General features: G+C 42.7%; 1 protein-coding gene across 1 annotated transcript; it reads right to left on the reverse strand.

The window, feature by feature from the left end:
• Positions 1–434: 434 nt before the first annotated feature.
• Positions 435–24,668, reverse strand: OFD1 (OFD1 centriole and centriolar satellite protein). Its single transcript, XM_068163107.1, has 23 exons — positions 24,563–24,668; positions 24,321–24,417; positions 23,368–23,568; positions 22,299–22,367; positions 22,185–22,212; positions 21,359–21,466; positions 20,512–20,648; positions 19,212–19,385; positions 18,344–18,450; positions 17,375–17,494; positions 16,339–16,412; positions 15,596–15,687; positions 15,270–15,459; positions 14,508–14,638; positions 14,035–14,146; positions 12,056–12,670; positions 9,949–10,081; positions 6,181–6,281; positions 4,978–5,097; positions 3,785–3,933; positions 2,717–2,887; positions 2,029–2,099; positions 435–1,117 (listed from the first exon to the last, which is right to left on the reverse strand). Exons 2-23 carry the CDS (start codon positions 24,414–24,416, stop codon positions 1,069–1,071), a joined length of 3,048 nt encoding a protein of 1,015 aa, XP_068019208.1. The 5' UTR covers position 24,417; positions 24,563–24,668; the 3' UTR covers positions 435–1,068.
• Positions 24,669–24,691: the final 23 nt, after the last annotated feature.

Genomic DNA, 24,691 nt, shown 5'->3' on the forward strand with positions numbered 1-24,691 from the left:
GCCAGCGAGTGTTCCTAGCATGAGGTAGCGGTAGTTGTTCCAGGCCAGCATAATGCAACAAGCACTCTCCGTCCCCTTCCGGACACCGCGGAGGAGGAGTCGCTCAGAAACTGGGTGAAAGGCAGCGCTGCTGCAAGGCCAGATTAAGCAGCGTGTAGAATTAGACTGACCACCAAAGCAAGTCCTAGCCTAACTGCCTAAAGCAAAGCTTGCTTCTGTCACGCTTTGGTACAGCCTGTTTCACCGTCAAACGAATGCAAGACAGAGCTTCGGTTTTTGCCCCTACATTCTGTCAAACTTGGCTTCATGTTCGTGTAGTTAGGTCAAGAAGAGCAGCCTCAAAGGCAGTGCAAGTTGTAATATATGCTGCCACCCAAAACTACTTCATTGATTAAAAAAAATACTGTATTTTATACTGTAAATAAAGTTTAATGATCTTGCCTATAATTACCTACAAAATACAAAGCTTAAATAAAGATGAGTTAAATAGCATTTCCCGTTGAATCTCTCCGTTCTGGGCTGGTCAATACCAACAAGCTGATACATCAGGTAAGGCTGCTTTGAAAAGTGTCTGCTTCCCTTCCCACAGCAGTAAAAGGGACAGGTGTCAGCCTGGGGCTGTCACACAAGCCAAGGGGCTCCATGGGACACCTTTAAACATGGCTGATGATGACCGAACCTCTTACCTGCATACTGTTATTTTGCCCTGCAGTTTGTAATGCTTGGAGGGGAAGGGGCTGGGGGGGGTGGGGGCCACCACTTGACTGATAAAAGTTTGGCTATAATGGACCTGACCATAACTGAGTCATTCCTTTGCACCTCTTTGTCACACCACTCAAGGGCCTCCCTCTGGATTACTGACAGCTCTGGGCTCACTAGTTGAAGTCAATGACCCAAGTGATGAGACAGCACAAAGGCAGCTTTATTAATTCACAGATGGTAACAGCCTGCAAACTTGGTGCCTAACATTCATACAACTTTTTACAGGCAGAAAGATGCTTTAAAAAGATTTGTGTTTTAAAAACCCCCAACAATTCAGCCATTAAAAAGACAACTGGTGGCTGCTGGTCACCAGAAGTTGTCTTCATCCACGTCTCCAAGAGAAATGCCTGCAGCACTGTATTGAGGATAGGAGGGAGAGAAGGAAAGGGCTGTGAGTCTGAAGTTTCATATCTTAAACCCTAAATATGAGTACTTGTTTGCAAAAGAAAGTTACAAGACTGCTGCTGCAATTCTCTTGCTGTTTCAGCAAACTGACAAAAGAAGCAAGCCTTCAAGGGTGAGGATTTAGGCCCTGGGTAACAGAAAGCCATCCCACAGCTATCAAACAGCAGCACTACACAGCACTGCTTCTGTACTGCTCACCCAGTGAAAAGATCAACTCAGAGAGCACCATGGCAGGGTCTGACATGGAAAACACCACTTCACAGGCACAGATAATACTGAAACATTACTATGGTTAGGGGCAGCATTTAGGGTTGTCTTGACCTGCTCAATCATCAATCAATTCTACATCTGCAAATAAACTTGAAAGATTTCATAGGGTGGGGATGGGGTTTTACTTTTTATCCAGCAACTAAACCCTACAGCTCCTTATTTATCAATAGCTAGAGAGAACCAGAGGCAGTACCCTAGCTGTGGCTGCCTGCACCGAGTTACCAAACTCTGATTAAAAGGCTGGGATGCTGCTGATTGACAAGTCAGAGCTAGCTTCACGGCTAATAGCAGATTGGCTGCGAGGTGCAGCACAGACAAACCTCACAGGGTCACAGCCCAAGAATCCCTGTGAAGGAACCAAGCTGCTGCTCAGTGGCAGCTAATTGCCACAGCTACTGAAACAACATTGAATGTAGTTCCAGATCAGGGTTTTATACAGCACATCACTTTGCTTGTGTAAGGACTGGAGTGCTTCTCACTTTGTCCAACACATTTGCTTTTTTAGGAGGCAGATATTTCTTAATCATAATTAATAATCTATGTGTGAATATGAAGTGATAGAAGTGATTAATAACAACCAATGAGCCTTACCTGTCATCCTTCTCACTGGATTCAAGTCCTCCTGTGAGTGACACTTCTCCTATTTCTTCTTTTTTTGAATCCTGGCAACAAAAATAAGGAGTCAGAGAAAGCCTAAGTCCAGTTCAAGTGACTCTCATACTAGTGTCTGTTCTAAGGCATCTAACCAAACCCAAAAATCTTCTGAAGGAGCCACCCTAGCTCCACAAATGCTGCATGGTGTCTAGAATGATGCTTTGGCTGACATCTGAACATGCTGCAGTCCAGCCTCGTTAATGTTCACCCACCTATGGGAACTCAGCAGTGTTCACCTGTGTACCTAACCTGTTCTTCAAGTTTCCACAGTTTGCCAGAATAAACTCTAGCAGTTGTGTTAGTGGAACCCCAACTGAGCTGGGTGGACTCAAGCTGTATTTAAAACACAGTTTACACTAAAATTGGAAGACATTTATCTTCAAATATTGTCTCAGTATTAAAAAAAGCCCAAACAACCTTCCTCCCCAGGACACCAGAACAAAAACCCTTGCAGGAGACCACAGCTTTGACATACAAATGCAAACTCTCCTCTCTGCAGGGTGTTAGATAATGCTTATGGGAAAGACAAACAGGGAAAAAAGACACTCTTGTTTCCTTGTGAGCACACTTAGCAAGACAGCAATTCAATCAGTATTTCTTGGGACCCAGTTTTAAGCACAGTCACCTTGTTTGCCAGGGCCTGCTCTCTGCTCTGCTGAATTATCCTCATGTATTTTTCCAAGGGATTTGGAGTTGCAGCCTTTACATCATCTTCCACACCACAATTACTGTTTTCAGCCACTGCCTCCTCCTTAGGTTCGTTTTCTTCACCTGTTTTCAACAAGTCTTGCCTCCTCTTAAAGACAGGAAATCACAATGAAATAGCAATCAGGTCAAGAAAACACTGTTACACCTTCACACCTGTGCTACATGCAAGGTTTCATGTTAGGGTCAGTAAAACATGCCGGTCTAACACAGCATTAAAGCTGCTGTATGCAGTTCAGAGTGAAAGGTTCAATTGCTTCAGTTCAAAAGGTGTCATTCAAGAAACCCCACTCTGACCCTGTCTGGATGCTTGAGGCTCCAAGGTATGCCATCTGTGTGTGAACTGAAGGAGATGAGCTCACAAAGATATGCAGGTGTCTTGAGGGGGCCTAGCTGGCTGGTGTGAAGGGTAGTGTGAGCGTGTCTGATCAGTACCACTACACCAAATCAAACTATACAGGGTTTAAGGGTGGGAAGAGGAAGACAACAAAAGGCAGAAAACCACCCAAGTTTTATATAGGTCCTAGAAGTCTACATGTGTCTACTTCAACACATGCTACACATGGGTTTAGCAAGCTCTTTCAGGTCTCTTTGTAACTTCTGCCTCCAAGTACCTTAGATACCTTGACAAAGTCTAATGAACAGATGGCCTTTAATATGTTCTGTTGGTGTCCCACCAGCAGCACTCCCAGAACAGCAAGACAGCAAATGGATAGCTTGTCCTGATAGCATAGTGATGGCTGCCTGCTAAGTTCTGACCATAAAACTAGCTGCAGTTACAGGAAGCATGGAAGAAAAGGCAGTGTTTCACCGTTTCCACTGCAAAAGCCATTTGGAGTAGGCAGAACTTCTAGCAAAACAGAAAAGAACTTAGCCTCTATGGCCTTCACTCACAGACTAAAATGGAACCAAGTACCAACCACAGCCATCCTAAAACACATGGCACTGCCAAGCTGCATTACTGTCAGAAATGAGAACACTAAATCACCACTTCTTTGTTCAGCTTTTCCACTTCATTTTGCTCTCCTTCCAACGCTTCCTCTTGCTCTCTCTTGCTTTCTTCTCTTGCTTCCCTTTCTTCTAAGTTTTTCTCAACTCCTCTGTTCCTTTCTTCAAGCTCTCTTTGATCCACCACCGCTGTGAAAATTATTTCAACACATTCAGTTTGGTAGCTCAGCAATCTATTATAGCAGCACACAAATCACTAAGAGCTTCCTGTGCAACCTTCAGAGTGAATGAAAGGCAACTGGATACATTGCTCAGACATACACCAGAGTTACTCTTAGGTGTTTGGTCATGTTTCTTCCAACCTGTAGATAGTTTTCATCTGATACCTCAGACTCACTAAGGGTTAAGCCTTAGTTCCAAAGTAAAGGCCAGAGAGCTGACCAGATCTCTTGAGGCACTTCTCATTCCTATCATGGACCTTCCCATCAAATCTCTGTTATTCTGAAGTTCATTGCAATATTCTCTCTCTCTGCAATATAGTTAGATACAGTTCTTTGTATTTATAAAGCAAAGTCCTTACAAAAACCTTTGAAAATGACTGCAGGGCACACTGCTGCTGTGACCAGCACATTAAAAAAGCTGTGCAAGCAGAAGAGCATTCAGATAGGAATTAGATGGGCAAACTACATACTGGGAACGGCTGGAAAGCTCTTCTCTACACAGTAATCACACTGCTTATAGCTAGGACAGTTTGGAGAGCAGCATACAGACACTGAGACCATTTGCACCTACCCAAAGGATCGAATGTGGTAACACAGCCTGCCAGCAAAGTCATGACTCAATGAAGCATTACATTAAATACTTGAAAACCCAAACCAAACCTTTCAAGTCTTATTTCTCTAAGGAGCAGAAATAAGATTTAACAAATATCCTAAAGAGGAAAGGAAAAACCAGAACTGTCTCTCCAGAAGCTGGAAGGGGTTGGTCAAATGGGTGGCAGTAATGCTTAAACTAAAACAAAATGTAACCAAAAGCAGGGTGAAAAATACTCATCCTTATGCAGCACAGCAAGAGGAAACATGCCTGCCTTCCTCTTACAGAATCAGCACTTTAGGAAACACCTTTTAATCACACCAGACACATACCTACAGAACCTTAAGTATTTGGGGGTTGGGGTAATACACTTGACATTTAAAGAGCGTCTTCAAGTTTGTTCCTGAGCTGAGAACTCACTTAAGTCTTGCAGTGGAGTGGCTGTTGCTGGTGCAATGGCTGTGGCATACTTTCCATTGATGATGTCCCCAGATGGATGCGAGGCATCACTTTCACACTGCTCTGGAATGTCTCCCTGATCTAGAGAAGAAATTTGAACAATGGCTTCATTATTTAGCAGTTACAATAGTGGAGCACAGCAAAGGCCTCAAAGTGTGGGAATGGCTGAAAGAGAACACATAAATATCAGCACTAATTGAGCATTTTCCCTTCGACTTCACCCTTTCCCCGAGGATGAAGAATTACCACAGGCTGTACTTGCTTCTGTAATTACACAATTGTTAGCCTTGAAATTAGCTCTTGGAACACATCTGTTTACAAAGCCAAAACACACTCATGAATAAATACACAACAGAAACCCAAAATGTTTTCATTTCTTTACATAATCAAGACACAGGTCAGAGAAAAATTCCATGTCCAAGCTTAGCTTATCCTTTCCATGCAGATGAGACAACCCTTAATTACTGATCTAGTGTGGGGTGTCCCTGCCCATGGCAGGGGGGTTGGAACTAGATTATCCTTGTGGTCCCTTCCAACCCTGACTGATACTATGATACTACTATGATCACATTTCAGTGCCCAGGATGGATACTGCTAACTCAGATACTCTACATTATTTTTTCCTCTCCCTGCATAATGTGTCTCTGCACAATTACTGTGCTTCCTCTGTGATCATTGCTATGATTCTCAACTGCTGCTTAACTATTTGCAAAGTATGCAGACTGCTATTATCTCAGTTTTAGGGGAGAAAACAGAAAGACACAACAAGGCAGATGCAGCCACTATCAGTCAAGGAGTCAACCTGACACACACAGCACCATCTTTCCAAACATTTACCTTAACACAGTGCAAATACCTTAGGTATCTCCTCGAGTTTGGGGTAAATGTTTAGGAAAGATCCATTTCCCACCCTTGAAACACTGTCAAGGTTCCAAACATTTTTCCTTTCCACATTACAATAAAACTTTTTGGAGGAAGGAAAAACAAGGTACACCAATTGATCAGCCTCTCTCTCCCAGACCGGCCTGGATCTCTGTACACTACACTTCATGCACAGAGTATCAGCCCAGTCGAGTTATGAGCATGCTTCCAGTCTCTGAGAAACTGGATGTGGCACTGTTAAGCCCTAAGGTGTTAAACTCTCTAGGATGCACTGAAACTTACATTCAAAAGAAGAAATGTGTTCTTCAAGGTCCTCATACATTAGTTTCTTTGGTTTGAGGGTGTCACTGAAATCTTGTTTATCTGTTCCTTGATTATGAAGCCTGAAAGAAGAAGGAAGAAGAGAAATAATTTAACAAACATAGATGCTGAGGTTTTAAGCAAATAGTGGCCTGCTCTTTAAAAACAAGGATTGCACACATGCTTAGCAACAGCCAAAACCCAATGTAAAAGCCATGTGACCAAAATACTGTCCCTTGCTGACTCAAGTTAAGGTACTTAAACCCAGTTCTCTAACTTCCACCAAAAAGTCACAGCTTCCTCTCTCTGACAGCCATTTCCCTGAAGCCTTTCCCCAAGGCCCACCTATGACATGAAGACATGACATTAAAACAAACTGCACTCTCAAAAGATGTAAAAAGAAGTAAGGAAAAAGGGGGATAAAAAGGAGAACTACAATGAACTGTGACACTTAGTCAACTGGAATTAAGCAACTTGCCTTTTGAGGTGGTGTAACAGTCTAGATCCCATTTTGATGTCATCTTAACAGGTGTGTTTGACATGTACCAGGATTAGTTATCCAGCAATCATCTATGCTGGGGTGAATACCTGCACTCTTTGAAAAATGGGGTTAGTGACCTCACTCTAAACCCCTGTTTGTCTCATCAGAAAGATAATGTGAAAGAACAACATCTCCCACATGGCCCAGCTACCAGACCCTGAACCAGAACAGCCAGAGGAGTGCAGGTCACTAATGAAATTTGGCAGCAGCACTTTACTTAAAGGAATTGCTTGCTTCCCACCAGCTGCTGCTCTTCACCATGACATAAATATGTTTGTGCTTCCAGTTTCTAAGGAATCCATGGTTTTCTGGGGTCAAAAGTGGAGAGCAAACAAAGCACACCCCCAGAATGAGACCTGTTCAATAAAATAAAGTAAATCTGGGGACAAATATCTGCCTCATGAGAAGGACTGTTCAGGAACATCAGTGGGGAAAAATACCCAGTAAATACGACAGAGTTAATCAAGAGAATAGAACAGAGTAGAATAGAATAGAACAGAGTAGAATAGAATAGAACAGAGTAGAATAGAACAGAACAGGACCAGACCAGACCACACCACGTTGGAAAAGACCTTTGAGATTATCAAGTCCAACCTATCACCCAACACCATCTGATCAACCAAACCATGGCACCAAGTGCCTCATCCAGGCTCCTCTGAAACACCTCCAGTGATGGTGACTCCACCACCACATTTGTGGACATACACTTCATGTTTTCAGTCTTTCCTTCACAGAAATGGTTTAAGAGTGCAGTAAGCACACTTCAGGAGGCAAGATTCAAGGGGATGCACACCACTCTCTTGAATACTGTGTGGCAGCCAACAGACTGCCTCAGATTCAGCAAACCAGAGAGGTCTGCCCCACAAATAAAGCTGAGTGAGCACTTCTCTTTCCAAAGAGTGTTCCAAATTCATTCCATCATATGAAGCTGGCAAGCAAACCCTGGACTCTATCTCATGTCAACAGCCCATAAAACAGCACAGGTCTGACCATCAACATAACATACTTACCATTATGCTTAAAATACACCACAAAAGCTTAAATAAAACCAACCACCACCACCATCTAAACTGTTTTTTACTGCCTGAAATGACTTTTTAGCCTAAAACTAGCAACAGCCCTCACAAGCAGTTCCTGCAGCCCAACACAAAGCCCAGGGAATGATTTAGACAGTCTGCTTATAATTCTAGTCTTCCTGTCTGTGTTTATTGGCTGCCTTCATACCACTCATATCTTGAAATACAAATAAACAAGGATCTCCTGCAGTCACAGGAGCAATTGTTGTTTCCCACTGAGTGAGGTCTAACTTGTCATGGCTTAGTGGTGTTACAGCACCACCTCTTCTCTTTCCTTTCTTTTCCTTTTCTTCTTTTCTTTCTTTTTGTTCTCCAAACACACTCCCATTGCCACTTAGAATGCACAAGCCCTAACCTAGCTTCACATCACTGATCTGGTACTTGTCTAATAGCAAGAGTAAACAACTGGGGAAGCCCACACATACATTTCTCAAATATTTTACATAACAAAACAGTTCAAAGCACAATCAATTAAAAATCACTCAACAAAAGAACATTTTTCCCGTCAAGAAAATCTTGGGAAAGCACCAAGTTCACCCTTGCTTTGTCACAAGGAACCCAAGAAGGCAGCTACAACTCATAGTTGCCTGCCTGCCCTGCTCCCTGCCACACAGCTTGCTCATATCATTCACTCTTCAGGCAGTGTGGACACTACAGCATCCTTCAAAGCAGTGCAGTCCCTCACAGTATTGCAGCATTTCCCCATAACATCTGAACATGCAGGTTAGCATTCAGCCTTCACTTTGTAAGGGCTGTGTGGCAGTTTAGGCTGGGTGCCTCCTAAACTGGAGACACAGAGTTACACCTCCAGTGTCCAGTCCACAGGCATTGAACAGATCCTCCTAGAAGCTCATGTTAAAGCATATGGAGGACAGGGAGGTGATTCAAGACAGCCAGCACGGCTTCATCAAGGGCAAGTCCTGCCTTACCAGCCCAGTGGCTTTCTACAACAGAGTGACTAAATCCATGGACAAGGGAAGACCAATGGATGTGCTCTACTTGGACTTCTGTAAAGCCTTTCACACAGTCACCCACAACATCCTTCTCTAAGCTGAGGAGATCCAGATTTGATGGGTGGACTGTTCAGGGGATAAGGAATTGGCTGTCAGGTCACGTCCACAGAGCAGTGGTCAAGGACTTGACGTCCAGATGGAGATGGGTGATAAGTGGTGTCCCTCAGAGGTCCCTACTGGGACCAGTGCCCTTTAACATCTCCATCAGTGCTATAGAGAGTGAGATTGAGTGCACCCTCAGCAAGTTTACCAAGTGGTGCAGCTAATACGACTGAAGGATAGGATGCGATTCAGAGGGACCTGGACAGGCTGGAGAAGGGGGCTCAGGAGAACCTCATGAGGTTCAATAAGGCATAGTGCAAGGTCCTGAAACAAAGCTGGGGCAACCCCCACTATCAATACAGGCTGGGAGATGATGAGATTGAGAGCAGCCCTGCAGAAAAGGACTTGGGGGTGCTGGCAGATGAGAAGCCGGACACGAGCCAACACATCCTAGGCTGCATCAAAAGCAGCATGACCAGAGAGGTGATTCAGGCACTGTGCTCTGCTGAGACCTCACCTGGAGTACTGGGTCCAGCACTGGGGTCCTGAAGGGGACCTACAGGAAGGCTGGGAAGGGACTGTTTAGAAGGGCTTGTAGTGATAGGGTGAGGGACAATGGTTTGAAACTGGAGCAGGGCAGATTTAGGTTGGACATTAGGAAGAAATTCTTTCCTATGAGGGTAGTGAAATACTGGAATGGATTGCCCAGGGAGGGGGTGGATTATTGTTTGGGGGTCTTGTTTGTTTCTAGGAATATTTCATCCATCCCAAGCACTTGAGGTTTGAGCATTTCACTGCTCTTAACCTTGCACTGTAAGGAAGCACCAATTTAACAGAGGTGAAAATTGTCAAACCATATTTGTGCAAGGTGCTTGGACCTGGGGGGAGGAGGGGGTTTGGTGCTTGTTTTTACAACTAAGTTACACTCTTGAGACATGACAGTCAAGAAGAGAAATCCTCACCCACCTTGAGAAAAGTTCTCACTTATAAAACTAATGGCCTTCTTGAACTGTAAAAGCAGCTTTCCCCATGAGCACTTAGATAAATGCTTCTGTAAAAATCAGGTTAAGAATGTTACCTGACTTGCTGGCCGTGGCTGGATGGTGAGGAAGAAACAGACTCAGAAGATGAAAGTGGCCGTGGCTTTGAAATAGGAGAAAGCACCTGGTCAACACTCTGCTGCGAGGAGAGGAGGTAAGAGCCACCGACATCTGCAGAACAAAATGCCACCATTTGCATGAGACAGTTGCCTGTGCTACCACTGCTCAAAGCTGGTTTTTACAACATGTAACTGGACTGTATATGCACCATCACTACAGGCCAACTAGCATTCAGATCTAACATGAACTGTGCTTTGGCTTTTTTTACCCTCTCCTGTATGGGATTTCTCCTCTACAAGCCTTCACCACCATAAACCTACTCTTCACAAAGCCTATGATCATCACACACCCATATTCCCCACAAACTGCAGCCCCTCTGCCAAACCCCAAACCATTTCTCCCATGCTGGGCATTTGAAGCAGAAGTTGCAGACCTGGACTAGAGGTGTGCTTACTAGCCAGCAACAGATGCTGCTTGAGGTCTCACAAAGGACAGTCTTCATTAGGCAATTTACATAGAATCACAGAATTCTTAGGGTTGGAAGGGACCTCAAGGATCATCTAGTTCCAACCCCCCCTGCCATGGGCAGAAACACCCCACACTAGATCAGGTTGCTCACAGCCACATCCAGCCTGGCCTTAAAAACCTCCAGGGATGAGGCTGCCACCACCTCCCTGGGCAACCTGTTGCAGTGTCTCACTCCCTTCCTAACGTCTAGTCTAAATCCCCCTCCTCTAGCTTGGATCCATTCTGCCTAGTCCTGTCACTACCTCACACCCTAAAAAGCAAACAAAACTAAACAAAAATTCAGAAAGGACAATACTTGTGTTTCACTTCTAGCAACAGCCCCTCTGCCCCCCATCTTTCCCCAGCCAATACTTTTCTAGGTCCTTCTAGAAGAGAAGTTTGATTCCTGCATCTGTACCTGCTGCAACAGAAGCAATGAATTCCATAACTGACTCAGGGTGTGAAAAAGTACTTCCTTCTCTTTCTTTGGAGTTCCACAGGAGTCTGGGCTCTATGAAGCAGTGATTAATGGATCCCTTATCAGGTGTTTCACATCACTTACTGCTTTCCAGATTTCCCACAGCCTATCTCAGCCAACAGTTTTCCAAGCTTTGCTGCCCCTCTTGCATTCAGCCTTCCTTCACACAAAAGCTGGGTTGGGTGTTTTTGGTTGGTTGGTTTGGTTTTTTTGGCATACTGTTTCTTTTTTCGTCCTATTAAGTCCATTTTGAGCTAGGGTGACAAGAACTGCTGGACTTGTGAAGCAGATACACTGCTGATTTGAGAGAACACAATGCTTTACAAATGTTACTGTTTTTCCCTGGTTCCCTTGCTTTTCTGAGTACTGATTTGAGAGAACACAATGCTTTACAAATGTTACTGCTTTTCCCTGGTTTCCTTGCTTTTCTGAGTACTGATTTGAGAGAACACAATGCTTTACAAATGTTACTGCTTTTCCCTGGTTTCCTTGCTTTTCTGAGTACTCTCCCTTTAAAAAAATTAAAAGGCTATGAAATTAACAGCCAATTATGGTTTTTCCATCATGACCAGACACTAATCCCCTCCCCCTCATAACTTCTCAGGAATATCTGATAAAGATGTCACAACAGAAAGGGAAAAAAAGGCAACCTGGACCTTTCATTATGGCAAACTCAATGTAAGAGATGCCAGATGAAGCAGACTTCTGCTGCACACAGGTTAGCTCTAACAGCTAAATGATAGGACAGGAATAGAGGAAGGGCAATTAAAACTAGGAACATACAATTAATGTTGCAAAGTAGTTATACTTAACAGCAATCTTTGAATGAAGCTGTGCACACCACAAGGTTACATCTGTAGTGCATAGTATGGCAAGATCTTCAATCTAAAGCTACCTGCCTTAAGTGCAGTACCTTCAGCCTCCCTCGCTGTACCTCACCAGTACTTCTTTCCATGAAGAAGCAACACTTCAAGCAGCTAGGCTAGTTTGACTTCTTCTGCCTCTCAGCAAATAACAGACTTAAATCTTCCTTTTCCCCTAAGTAAATAATAAATGAAGTCTGACCCCATCCCCACAGCACACTGAGAGCTGTTACTTACCATCTGAAGCCTTCCTGCCGCCGAGGCGCCGTTCCATTTTGGAAATGGGAGTAGAAGAAAGGCGCCTGGGAGAAGATCCTCCTTTGGGGGGTGGTGTCGAGGGACTTTTGAAGACATCACCCTGCCCAGTTCCTCTCATGTACTTTTCACCTCTTGGAGTGCTCAGAGGGGAATGCTGGGAGCTGGGATTATCCTCTAGAACTCCATGCTGCATAGTCAAGGGAGGTCTACTAATAGCATGTTGTAGAAGTAAAGGAGACTGAATCTTTCTTGGTGGCGTTCTGCTTGCAGCTACATCCTGCATGACTCTGTGTTGATAATTCCTGTAGGCTTCTTCCAAATACTCTGCCTCTTTTTCCAGTTCCTTTATCCTAGCCCGGGTCTGTGCCATACACTCCAGGTCAGAGTCTGGAGAAGCACTGCGGGGCAGTACCGGCTGCTGATAGCCCACTCTCGGCACAGCATTTACCCTCATCACATCAGTCAGAAGCTGACTCTGCAGAAATGCACCATCCACATAGATGTCAGGAGGCACAATTCTGTCAGCAGTGAAGTTCAGGACAGAGCGATCGACGAGAGAAGGCTTTGGATTCCGATACACTTCATTTTCCAGGGCTAAGTGATGGCGAGAGCAAAGAGAGATGGGGAAGTGACAAAGGGAGACCCACAACAAACAGAAACAGTAAAGCATGGCACTTCAATTCCAATTCATCACATGATTTATTTACACCTTAAGTACTGTGTCCAGCTCTGGGCCCCTCAGTTTAAGAAGGACTTTGAGACACTTGAAGGTGTCCAGAGAAGGGCAATAAGGCTGGGGAGAGGTCTCGAGCATAAGCCCTATGAGGAGAGGCTGAGAGCTGGGGTTGTTTAGCCTGGAGAAGTGGAGGCTCAGGGGAGACCTTATTGCTCTCTACAACTACCTGAAGGGAGATTGTAGACAACCTTGTTTCTATTCTACCTATATTGTTCTTCACAGAGACCCCTTTTTTCTGATGCAAAGTATGAGTCCCTGCAGTACTTCAGTCATTTCATTAAAATATGTATTTGCTGGTTTAACATCAACCAATTTCCAACTCCAAATGGTACCAATACTTGCATCATACTGAAAACATGTTGGTCTATGAATAACATCAAGTAATACATACACTGAACTATGGTGCAACACAGGCTATACATAATGTGTAATCCCTGGAGAATCCAAGTCCACATTTTTAGATAAAATATACATCCCAAAACTTGTATTTATCATAGAATCAATAAGGTTGGAAGAGACCTCAAAGATCATCAAGTCCAACCTATCACCCAAGACCTCATGACTACTAAACCACGGCACCAAGTCCAATCCCCTCTTGAACACCTCCAGGGACGGTGACTCCACCACCTCCCTGGGCAGCACATTCCAACAGCTAACAACTCTCTCTGTGAAGAACTTTCTCCTCACCTCCAGCCTAAACTTCTATGAGCAATTAGACAGACAGGTATCTCTCTTTCTAATGTCCCCCCTCTCTTTCTAATGCCCATACAGGGCACATAAGTTGCTAGCCTGGACAGCATCCCTTTGAAAGTTGGGATTTCAATTTGTGAGGTATGCAATGCAATTTCAAACTGCAACCTACAGGAATCAAAATACATTAAAGTGCAATGATTGTGCTAGCACCAAATAGTTATGTCTTCATATTGAAGCAAACCCAGACAACAAAAAGCATGGTAGCATTCAGGGAGGAGTGTCTGCCCTTCCTCCTGCATGTTTGTTTTCTTCTGATTCTAAATTAACAGAAGGAAAGTTGTAGTGAGTCAGCTTTTTCATAGAGTGTGATTTCAAACTGAAAACTTGATTTCTACTTAAAACCTGCTCTATTCTTAAAACCTGCTCTATTCTATGTAACTGCAGTTTGCTTAAGCTGAGGGAAATTGTTAGACTACCTAGGTAAGTGAATTTCATAAACAAAAAAGTTGCTCTGGTGTAAGATACAAACCTGCCTGTGTTTGTTTCACCTGCAGCTTCAGTTCTTCAACCTGCACGTTCAACTTCCTGATAGTAGCTTCAGAGTCCAGCAGTTGGGTCTTTAACTGGGCACCACGTTCAACCTATAGGAGATGAAGAGAAGAACAAATAAATAGAGTAATTGGAAGAAAAAGATTAATCTCAGCTGGCTGAATACTTGTTTCTAAATGTTTTCCAGGGCCAGTCAAACCATATACACATAGCATCCTACTGAAAGTCAGTGCTGCCAAGGTAAGGACTTGGAAGGATGTACCTCAGTTAAATTGGACTGGTGAGGGGTTTTGTTGGTTTCTTTGGTGCTGTTTTTCTTTAGAGCTGTTTACACAAAAGCAAGCAGAGTACAAACTACCCCTGTAACTACACACTAAATTGCCTGCACAGGTACACAGATAAATGTGAACAGAAAGAACAAAGGATTCAAATTGTTTAGAAAGAATAATTTACCTCACTTTGTAGCTGCTTTTCCAGCATCTGCCTCTGACTTTCAAATTCATCCAGTGCCAGCTTCCTAGAATGTTCCACTCTCCTCAGTTCCACTTGGCAGGCCAGGTACTCTGCAGAAGGCTGTGACAGCTCTACCCAGAAAGATGAATACTAGACACTCAGAATAACAAGTGTGCACTTTTCTACATTATACCCCTCCAGACCATAAAGCTTATTTGTTTTCAGGAATGTAACAAGACTTGGTTTGAAATGAGTACTCAGGGATTTTTTCCTTCCTTTGACAAAGGTCAGGAAGTTTTGTTACCAGAGCTGTTTAAGCAGCAGACCTGGACTGTTCTGCCCTGGGGAAAAAATACATATCCTTACGTAATTACTCTTTCTTAATCTCAAGTGCACACTAAGAATACATGGTGTTTTATAACCATGGCCAGGCAAGCACTTAAAAACAATAATGCAGTGCTCTTTCACCATTAGTAACCACAGTAACATTATGCTTAGAAGCACTGCACTGCTTTTCTTGAAGGGTGACAGGGTCACATTATTCTATCTACCACATCATTCACGACTTCAACTGCATGGATGTACTAAAGAAAATAAAACTTATCATGTCAAGGGCTGTTTCATTTTACACAAACAACACTTGGAGTTTCATGCAAACTACCAATAAACATAATACAGAGGATGTATTTTAATGAAGACTTATTTCTAAACAAGTACTTGCAGAGAAGCAAACAAGAAAGTTACTAAATCAACCACACTGACTGTCTCGAAGATGCTGGTTTTCACTGCGAGTCTCATCCAGCTGTTGCCTAAGAAGTTTATTCTGCACTTGGAGCTCCAATTTCTCCTCCTTTAGCAAAGGATAGTCTGAAACCTCTTTCAGTTTTTCTGTCAACAACTGATTCTGCTTATTTACCAACAGAACCTGGGCTTTCGCTGACTCCAAATCCAGCTGCAGGTAAAGAACAGTTTAGAAGCTTATGAACTGCAGTGCTGCTTACTTCGTTGGTTTTATTTCACATTTTCTTTCTTTTTTTTCAAATGCACTAATTGTAAGACAGCCTCTTTAAAGTCATGTTTACCATTACCTCAAGCTCTTTGGTGCGTGATATAGCTTGCTTGAGTTCCTCCTTTTTGGAATGCACAGCAGCGGCTTCTTCGTGCAAAAGCACAGCTTTCTCTGCAGGGAGGGTTACAAACGATGGATCCAAATTACTAGAGTATTACAATACAAAACTGTATCAGCAAAGGCCAGTGTAAGCTGCTAGCCTCAACATTCAATCTAATCCAGGACATAAAAATGAGTACTCCTTCAGACTGAAGCAAAGCACACTGTGTGCATCTGTACGCACGCACACACTCCTTTCCAATTAAGAAACACGGGATCAATAATTTCTTTCATATGCCACTCAGAAGTCTAAACATGTCATCTGTCCCAGCTCTCCTCTTCAACCTCCAATTGAACACCTTGTGCACAAGAAAGGTGGCAACTAGGCAAGGGTATGGTACCAGACTGTACCAGAGTTCAATTAGAGAATGAATGAGCTAGTAGAACTGGAGAAAGAGATGGGAAACTGAAGGAGCAAAATGCTTTGCAGCCTCTGTGCAAAGCAACAGCTCACAGTTCCCACTGCATTCTGACCAGCAAGCAGCTGCTGACCTGTCACTGCATCCTGCTACACATACTCAAAAATCTATTTTGATAACTTGCTGTCCCTTATACCACTGCTGCTGAACACTGGAACTCCTCAGTAACAACATTTTGACACCTGCTAGTAAAAGCTCTAAAGATCAGCAGCTACTTTGTTATTAATCTCAGAGACAGAGTTACCTTTATTTTTTTTCTCATCTTCAGTAACTTTATTGGCTCTGGCTATGTATTCTTCTTTTAATTCAAGCTGATATCTAGAAGTAAAAAAGAATTATATATTGCCAAAGTATATGAGTGCATAAGTGTACATTCTAGTCTTTCCTGGACTACCCTATAACCAAACAACTATTTATTGACAGGGCTACTGAAACAATTGGAAAGGGTCCTGCCAATCTCTTCTTTCAACTACCTGCTCAAAAAGCAAGGCTGCTGCCTCCTCCAGAGTGGGACCTCCTAGCCAAGCCTTGAAAACTGTGAAGATGTATATTCCACAACCTCCCTGGATGACCCTGTGCCAATGCAGCATTGTTTCTTGTATGTTTGAGCTGAATCTTCCAAGCCATGATTCACAGCCCATATGAACACATGTGCTAGTCCCATACCTACCCTGACAGATCTTTACTAGGCCACCTCCAGTTTCCTCATGATTTCCTTGAATTGGTGAGGCCAAACTTGGGCATGGTATTCCTAGCACAACCTTCACCAGTACCTGAAGGACATAATAACTTCCTTCAGTCTGCTGGCCATGCTGCTTCTCATGTCACCCATCATGTTCTTTGCTTTATTTGCCAGAGCATGCTGCTGGCTCACAGTCAACCTGGCATTCACTGTAATTCCAATCTTGTCTTTGGATAAACAGTTCCTCAGTCAAATCCTTTTCCTTATTTATATTACTTCACAGGGATATTCTGCCCCGAGCACACAGTTTTGCAGCTCTCCTTGTTAAAATTCCTAAGATTTATGTTGGCACAACCCCCAAGTTTATCAAAATGTGTCTGAACTGAAACTCTGCCATTTGTTGTGGAAGACATTCTCCTTAAGCCTTATGTTCAAAGTTCTTGAGAATTCCCTGTGTCAACATGCAGATGGTGGATGAAAGTGTTGGACATTTTCAGAGTCTTTGCTTTGCTATGCTTGTCCAAAGAAATCTTAAAGAATGTATTATTCAGGTTTCATAGGAAGTAACATACATCCCATTAGACAAAAAAAACATTACTTTAAGAGTTCCATCTTAAGCTTTTGGTCATAGGTCTCCTCTATGCTCCTCACAGCAACCTCCCGACGGCGAAGTGCATCATCAAGAGCTTTATTTTTCTCTTCCTGAAGTTTCTGAGCACTGAAATATCCATAAAGATACACACACAGTCACCAGTTATAAAGCCAAACCTTTGGTTTGTTTCTGGTTTTGTTATAAACAACATTTAGAGACATCAAAGGCTGATGTGCTTGCTTGGAACACTGCAGCAATTTAAAACCATCAGCAGAACCTGTCACTAAAATTCCTTAAGAAGAAGTAGAAGTGGCACAAGCTAAACTGCCCTATTTAAAATCCAGTACCAATCGACTATGCAGCTGTCCCAGGTTAACCTTAGCTCAGTTTCCCACAGCAGAAAGGCTTCAGGGGAGAGAGTGCTACGGTAGCTATTCTACCAGCACCCTCTGCTGGGTTGTTAAAAAGGTTTTCTTAGTGGGATATTCATTTTGCTGTCAAAAACATGACAAAGTAATGACATTAAGTAGCAATGAAAACATCACCAAAAGTGGTTTAGTTTTTGTAGTTAACCAAAGAAACCTGAACCTTCTAAGGGCAAGTGAAAAAACAAAGCAAACCAAAATGAACTTCAGATTAAAGAAGCAAAATAGCATAATCACGTCTCATGAGTGTTACAATTACATACTGTGTTGCAGGGGGGGTTGGATTTAATTTAACCACTTCAAAGCAAACATCTGGCTCCTTGCCTTGAAAATCATGCTTCACTGTTTTGTTTGGATGAGGAGGGATAGGCAAAAACCCCAAACATATTTTTGTATGAGGTTTCCCAGCTAACAGAGACAGTATACAACACTGCACAAAAATGCAAAGCACAGCTTCTGGGGTATATAATCTATCTCAATGCCACACAGGCAGCAATAGCTTGAAGTATGCTATACAGTAACATATTATATATGCCCTTCAGCAACTTACGCTTCAAATGCCTCAATTCTTTGCTTCAGTTCCGCCTCTCTGGTCCTTATGACTTCAATATCTTTCAGCAGACTTTGTCTCTGAGTGTATACCTCCTTTGCTTCTATCTGAATGACAAAATATTATCTCTGGTTTTACTTCTCACTTAATACAGGTACCTACTGTTTAACACATTCAAACTTCAGGAACCGGTCTTACTTCAATAAATATTAGTTATATAGCCAGAATTTGAGATAACACTCAGAACTGTTCCTTTTCCAGCCAGATCTCCTTAGATATTCACCTATACTCATTGCAGCAGTTGCCAAATGTGTACCCCAAAGATAAATTACAAGTTTTCACTAATAAGCCTGAGAGTAAATCTTCCAAAGACAGTGCATTGGTTTGAGTCAGGCCAACCAGGTTAACCTGGCTATTTTGCCAACACAGAAGTGAGGGAAAAGGAACACACAAAAACTCAGGGCTCAGACAAAAAAAAGTGAGATAAGAATAGAGATTACTTATCAAAGTCAGATAAACATGGCACAAAATGCATACTTACCTTAGGCTATTTGCAGAAAAAGCAAGATAGAAAACCTCTCTCCCATCCCTCCTTGTCCCACCACTGTCCCAGTGGAAAAGACCAACACCAAAGAATCCACAACACAGAAGCAGCAACTGGAACAGGAAGCCTCCCATGCTGCAATCTGAACTTCAAGCCCCAAGACACTTTGCTCCTGTTAGCACTGTTGTTTTTTTGCAGTGGGCCTGGCTGCAGCACGGTATGAACAACCACAGCAGATTCAACTCAGTCCCTGACAGAATAGAAGTTTAGTCATCTCACACAATAATTTTGTTCTGGATTAAGAAAAAAATTGTGGAACTTTACCTCTTGTTGTTTTTGAAGCCTCTCAATAGCATTCCTCTCACGAGAAATCAAGGCTTCAGACTTTGCCTGATGTGTCCTCTCTAACTCGTGACGCAGCTCAGAGATTTCTTTCTGGGTTTGTGCTTTCTCCTCCATTTTAATCTTTGCTATTTCAACTTCTTTAAAATGTTCCAGCTTTTACATAAAAGATGGAGAGAAGGTAAAGTTGGGTCATCTTCAAATCAACAAAGACAGTCCCTCTTTACACAATTCTGAATTTTATCCAGACATTTTTGTTAGGAAATGATAACTAGAAGAAAATCACTGTGATAGAAGGGTCTTAGCAGCATGTATTATCTGTCTGTCTGTCTCACAGAGTTTTCATGCACTTATCAGGCATCCCAAAGTAGATCTTAGATAAGACTAGTAGCTTTAGATGAGTGCAAAACAGAGGCCCATGAAGGGGGAAAAAACCCAACACACTGCAGGAGTGATACTGTCCTTTCAATTAAGGATCGGTCACGCTCTTTAAATTCTCTGACACTTGCTTTGTTCTTGTCCCTTTCCCAAAGAACCCCTTCTGACCAGGGATGCAACAAAGGGCTAAAGCAGACCTGTCCTGAACTGCTCAGGCAGAACAAGTAACTCCACATAGATAGGGTTACAGAAATCCCAATTCACAGCCTTCTTAGCACAGCTGGGAAAAGCAAAAATCTATGCACACAAACAAAGAGAAAAGCGTGCACCCTGCAAGTGCGCAGAAGAACCACAGGGAATATGATATGCCCCATACTGGGTGTGAAGTGCAATGCATTCCAGAACAGAGGGTTAGAAAGAAGAAAAATTCAGAAGAAAGTGAAATGCAAGCAAAGAAATAAAAAAATGTGAGGAAAAAAGAGCAAAAGAATAAGAGGAATGACAGCACAATTGTGAGACTGCAGAAAGAGAGGAGGAAAGTACAGTAGCAATGTCTGATCAAAGAATACAGCTCTGTGGGCATAAATGTTGTGAACAACTAGTGAGAGAGCACAACCTCAGTTGTACACACTCAAAATTGGATTAATACAATCAAAATAAAAATGTTACAAATTAACATGAGAATAAAAAGCTTAAGATTCTTCACACCTTTTACCAAAAAAAGGGACTGGAAAATACACAGGTGCTAGAGCATCAAACTGACAAGGGATTAATTTAGCCTTTGGTGTTCGTGGTAACTCACTAAAAGATCTTCACTTTCAGTTTACCTTAAGCATTAAACCTTTGTAAGGTGCAAAGTCAAAAGGAACAAGCATCTCCTCAGATTCAATGATCAGAGTTATACCTTTTGATTCATTTCTTCTTGAAGCTGTTTCTCTATTTCTTTCCTATATTCATGAAGTTTTGCTTCTAAAGATTCATATTTCTGATGCTGGGGATACGAGTCTGCAAACTGTGCATCAATCAGCTGAAGCTTCTCAGCTGCAAGAAGAGAAATATGTCCATCATAATTTTAAGTCACCACAGTTATCCTACCAAAGACTGGAGGAATTTGTACCTCTGCAGGAAGTTCCTTAGTTACCCTAAGTAGCAGTGCCATAGAAAGACCTGTGTGGTGTAAAAGCAGAAGCAGCACAGAAATGTCAGCTCTATGCAACACAACTTATACTGAGGAGGTGGAACTTGGATGTTTAGGCACTGTTTGTGGTATTACAGAGTCTTTCATCCTCTTTATCATGGATGTAATATTCTTCTGCATGCAGCTTTTAGGGCTTTTGCATTACTAGTAGCATGTATACAAGAACTCCCAGTCTATGCCTATCTTTCACTGAAACACTATCTTAGAAAGAGAAGTAAGGCATGCATTACATTTATGTTTCCCAGAACATATTTCAGCACATAACATTTACAGTCCACCTAAGATCTTCTAGCTCCTAGCTAAACACCTCAGAAAACACCCAAGTGATAAAAACCCCATTAAATCATAATAGGACATACAACTCATTTCAATAAAGGTTAGAAAGCTTTTAGTGCCTGAAGGCTTTAGAAAGCCTATTAGTGATAGCTATTGCCTTTACTTATTACTTTAGGCTGTAGGTGATGAATAAGTATTATTCATATGATTTATTAATCTATACCATTTACCAAAATGAAAATATCTGGGGAGGCTTGCTTGCAGAGGTTGCACTTACCAATGGATTCTCTGTAAGGAGGCACTGAGGTTGTCTGAGTTTCTGTGTCACGACTTTCCTTACTTAGATGATGTTCTGTAAGTCCAATTAAAATCTGCATAAGAAAACCTGTAAAGATCCAATATATTAGTTCTGATTCCACAACAAAACTGAATTTGAGCCTGTCATTAATGAAGTTACTTTCACTGTAACAGCAAACATACTCTATTTACTGAAAGAACCAAGTATTTAAGTAAAAATCAATACTAGTAAACCATTAAGGTTTCATTATAACCATAGTCCAATCCACCTCATTCTGCAAAGCTGCCCTTTTTCCTTTCATCCATCTCTCTCTTTGACTTCTAAGATCATTTGAGAAAGCAAATCATTACTACTTCAGTTATGAGGCCATCAAGCTACTTGCAGCTATGCAACATAGCAAGGTTTCATCATGCAGACGTAAGAGTTATCTCTTATATAAACCAACTGAAAGTTAATTAAGGCTTTATAAATACAATCCAAAATCTGAGTTTGGCAAAGTTAGCATGAAAAGAGCATTCCAAAGAGCATCACACTTAATAACTGATTACAGATATCTTTTTTTTCCCTTATTTCTCTATTTTGTAGATGAATGTTAACATTTCATCCACACCACAAACAGGAGTTAGATAACCCTGAAATGCAATATTCATCAGCCTGGCACAATGCAGGTTTCAAAGTCTGACTGAACCTGTACAACCTAGTATCAACATACACTGAAGAGATTTGAACTTCTACTGCTAGAATCTTAATAAAAGTGAAGCTGACACAATTATCCTTATCTACATCAGGTACAGACATCTCATACCTTTATTTTCCTTCTGAGTTCCCAAAGTCTGCAAGAAATAAAAGATGCTTTAGCCAGTCTATTTCGCCACAATTGTACTCTAAAACTTAATTGTCAAATTCAAAATGACTTTACCAGTGATTTGTAGAGGTTGGATTTTGGACTGAGCCTCATTAGTTGCAGAAGATCTTGCATAGTCCACAGCTTTGGAGGGAGGGAAAAAAGTTAAGTCAGAAAAAGTTAACTCATTTTAAATAATTTCAGGCATGTAAGAGGTACTGCTTTAAAGCTGTAGATATAGAATAGAATAGAATAGAACAGAACAGAACCAGACCAAACCAGGTTGAAAGAGACCTTCAAGATCACCGAGTCCAACCTATCACCCAACACCACCTAATCAACTACAACCATGGCACCAAGCACCCTATCAAGTCTCCTCCTGAACACCTCCAGTGATGGTGACTCCACCACCTCCTCAGGCAGCCCATTCCAACAGGCAATCACTCTCTCTTTTTTTCCATTTGAGGAAGATTCTTCCTTGTAAAACCATTTTCAGAAGCATGTTGTTCTAGTACTCTATTTACTTATCTCCACTAGGACAAACAGCAGCCAGCATGTAGCTTCATAACCAACTGAGGCTATGAAGAGGGTTTTGCTTCCTACTCACTCCGGATACTCTTGTACTTTCCTTGCCTCTTTTCTTGATTTATCATACCAATCAGATGAGCTTACTAAAACCAATGACAGCTAACTACTCACCAGGTAACAAACAAACAACAAAAAATTCAGTTTGAAACAACTTCCTGTACTCCACTAGAAGAAGCAGCTTAAACTGATCATCAACCACACTTTCAAAGAACTGAACAGCCAAACAAGAGGCTAGCTTTAGTCAGGCTTGTTCCCCAAGTGCTCTGCCACACAGCCTCACTAATGGTCATGCCAGATCATGGTTATGGCTAAAGCAAATGTGCAGTGAAGAGGTTTGTGCGAGGTCTTTCCATAACAGCATCATTAGCGTATTGCCCACTTAACCTGTTCATGAAAATGCCCTCCAACAATGAAACCTTTCATGGACTCCGTAAGATGCACCTGTGTCTGCATTCTGCTATCACCAAAGAGGACTCTTTCAGTTCGGTTGGAATCTGACAACCCTCAGAAAGCAAAGACTTGCAGAAGCTTAGAAGAGGTAGACTGCTGAACTTACCTTCTTCTTCTCTAAGCCACTTTCTGGGAAGAAAACAGAAAGCGAATATTCGTAGCCGCATCTCTCTAGATGATCTGCCACCAAACTGTTGGAAGCTGTGATCAAAAGTGAACTGTCATCACTTGGAACAGCCTGTGGCTGAAGCTCTCCACATAACACTGGATGCATTAGTTCATGGATTAGCTGGTTTCGGAGCTGTGTCTGATACAGAAAAGGCATCACAGTCTCAGTTTACATGTTATTCAATGAGGGCTGACTTTTCAATTCACAGAGAGTCTTCAAAGTGAAGTGGGGTACTACCGAGCTGACCACGAGCGAAACAACTGCACCCTGACTTGCTTAGCATTGCAGAACAGAATGGTGAAGGAAAGGTACCACTGCTGCCTAGAAATCATCCAGAGGAGTAAGAACTACTTAAACTAAAGAATACTTTCAGGGCAAGCCAGAGCAGCAACAAACAATCCCTGGCTACAGATCAGAACAAAGTTTCACTCTCGAACATAACTCTGTTCTACGACACACCCTGAATGAGCACACAGAGAGGTAACTGCTGGAACAGCTTTAAAACAGAGCTGGCGTATTTTAGTAGAATCATTCAAATAGTGTGCTCCTTTCAGTGAGTAATGAATTCTGTAATCTAAGGTACTTTCCAGTCCTGTACTCCCATTTTTAATCAAGCATGGACATTTTCAAAGACTCGATACAGGCCTACAACCTTCCTAAAAAGACTCTGAGGTTAGAGCACCATGAAAAGCACTTCTGCATAGGAACAGCCTCGTGTCCGGGGGAAACAAACCAAACAAAGAACAAACCAACCAAAGGCGTATGGAACATGAACCAGGCTGTAGCGAAACCACCGCACTTGGAGGAAAGGGGAGATTGGGCCTGTCACTGCTTTCAGCGCTGAGCAGCACAGAGGAGCGCAGGTAGCACCTGCTGAAAACAAAGCACACCTTGAGCGTGTCCAGTACACCTCTGCTCTTAAAAGTCTGATAGAGCCTTTTCCGGAGTTCATCCTGGGACAGTGTCTCCCTCTCCACCGAAGCCATCCTGCCGTACGACACCAGGGCGGGGGGAAAAAGGTAAATTTAAAGCACATTATTGACCCCCAGCTCGACCCACGTCCAGCCAGGCGGCGATGCCCCAGCTTCCCCCTCACGCAGGCCCACGCTCTGCCAGGCCAGCCTCCCCGTACCCGCTGGCAGGGCGGCAGGCCCCGGCCCGAGCCTCGGCCCTCTAGTCCCTTCGCGAGCAACGGCGGGAGCTCGGCGCGCTCCGGGAGCGGCAGCGTGCAACCCCCACTGCGGCGGCGGCTGAGGCGTCA

This window comes from Melanerpes formicivorus, unplaced genomic scaffold (genome assembly GCF_026170545.1).
Source record: "Melanerpes formicivorus ecotype bairdi unplaced genomic scaffold, bMelFor1.0.p_v2 SCAF_70, whole genome shotgun sequence".
Lineage (NCBI taxonomy): Eukaryota > Metazoa > Chordata > Aves > Piciformes > Picidae > Melanerpes > Melanerpes formicivorus.

Coding starts and splice junctions, on each gene's coding strand:
- OFD1 (XM_068163107.1), bottom strand. CDS start 24,416: ATGGCTTCGGTGGAGAGGGAGACACTGTCCCAGGATGAACTCCGGAAA. Junction 15,460..15,595: donor CACGCACCAAAGAGCTTGAG/GTAATGGTAAAC, acceptor CTTTACCTGCAG/CTGGATTTGGAGTCAGCGAA. Junction 5,098..6,180: donor ACACATTTCTTCTTTTGAAT/GTAAGTTTCAGT, acceptor TTTCTTCTCTAG/ATCAGGGAGACATTCCAGAG.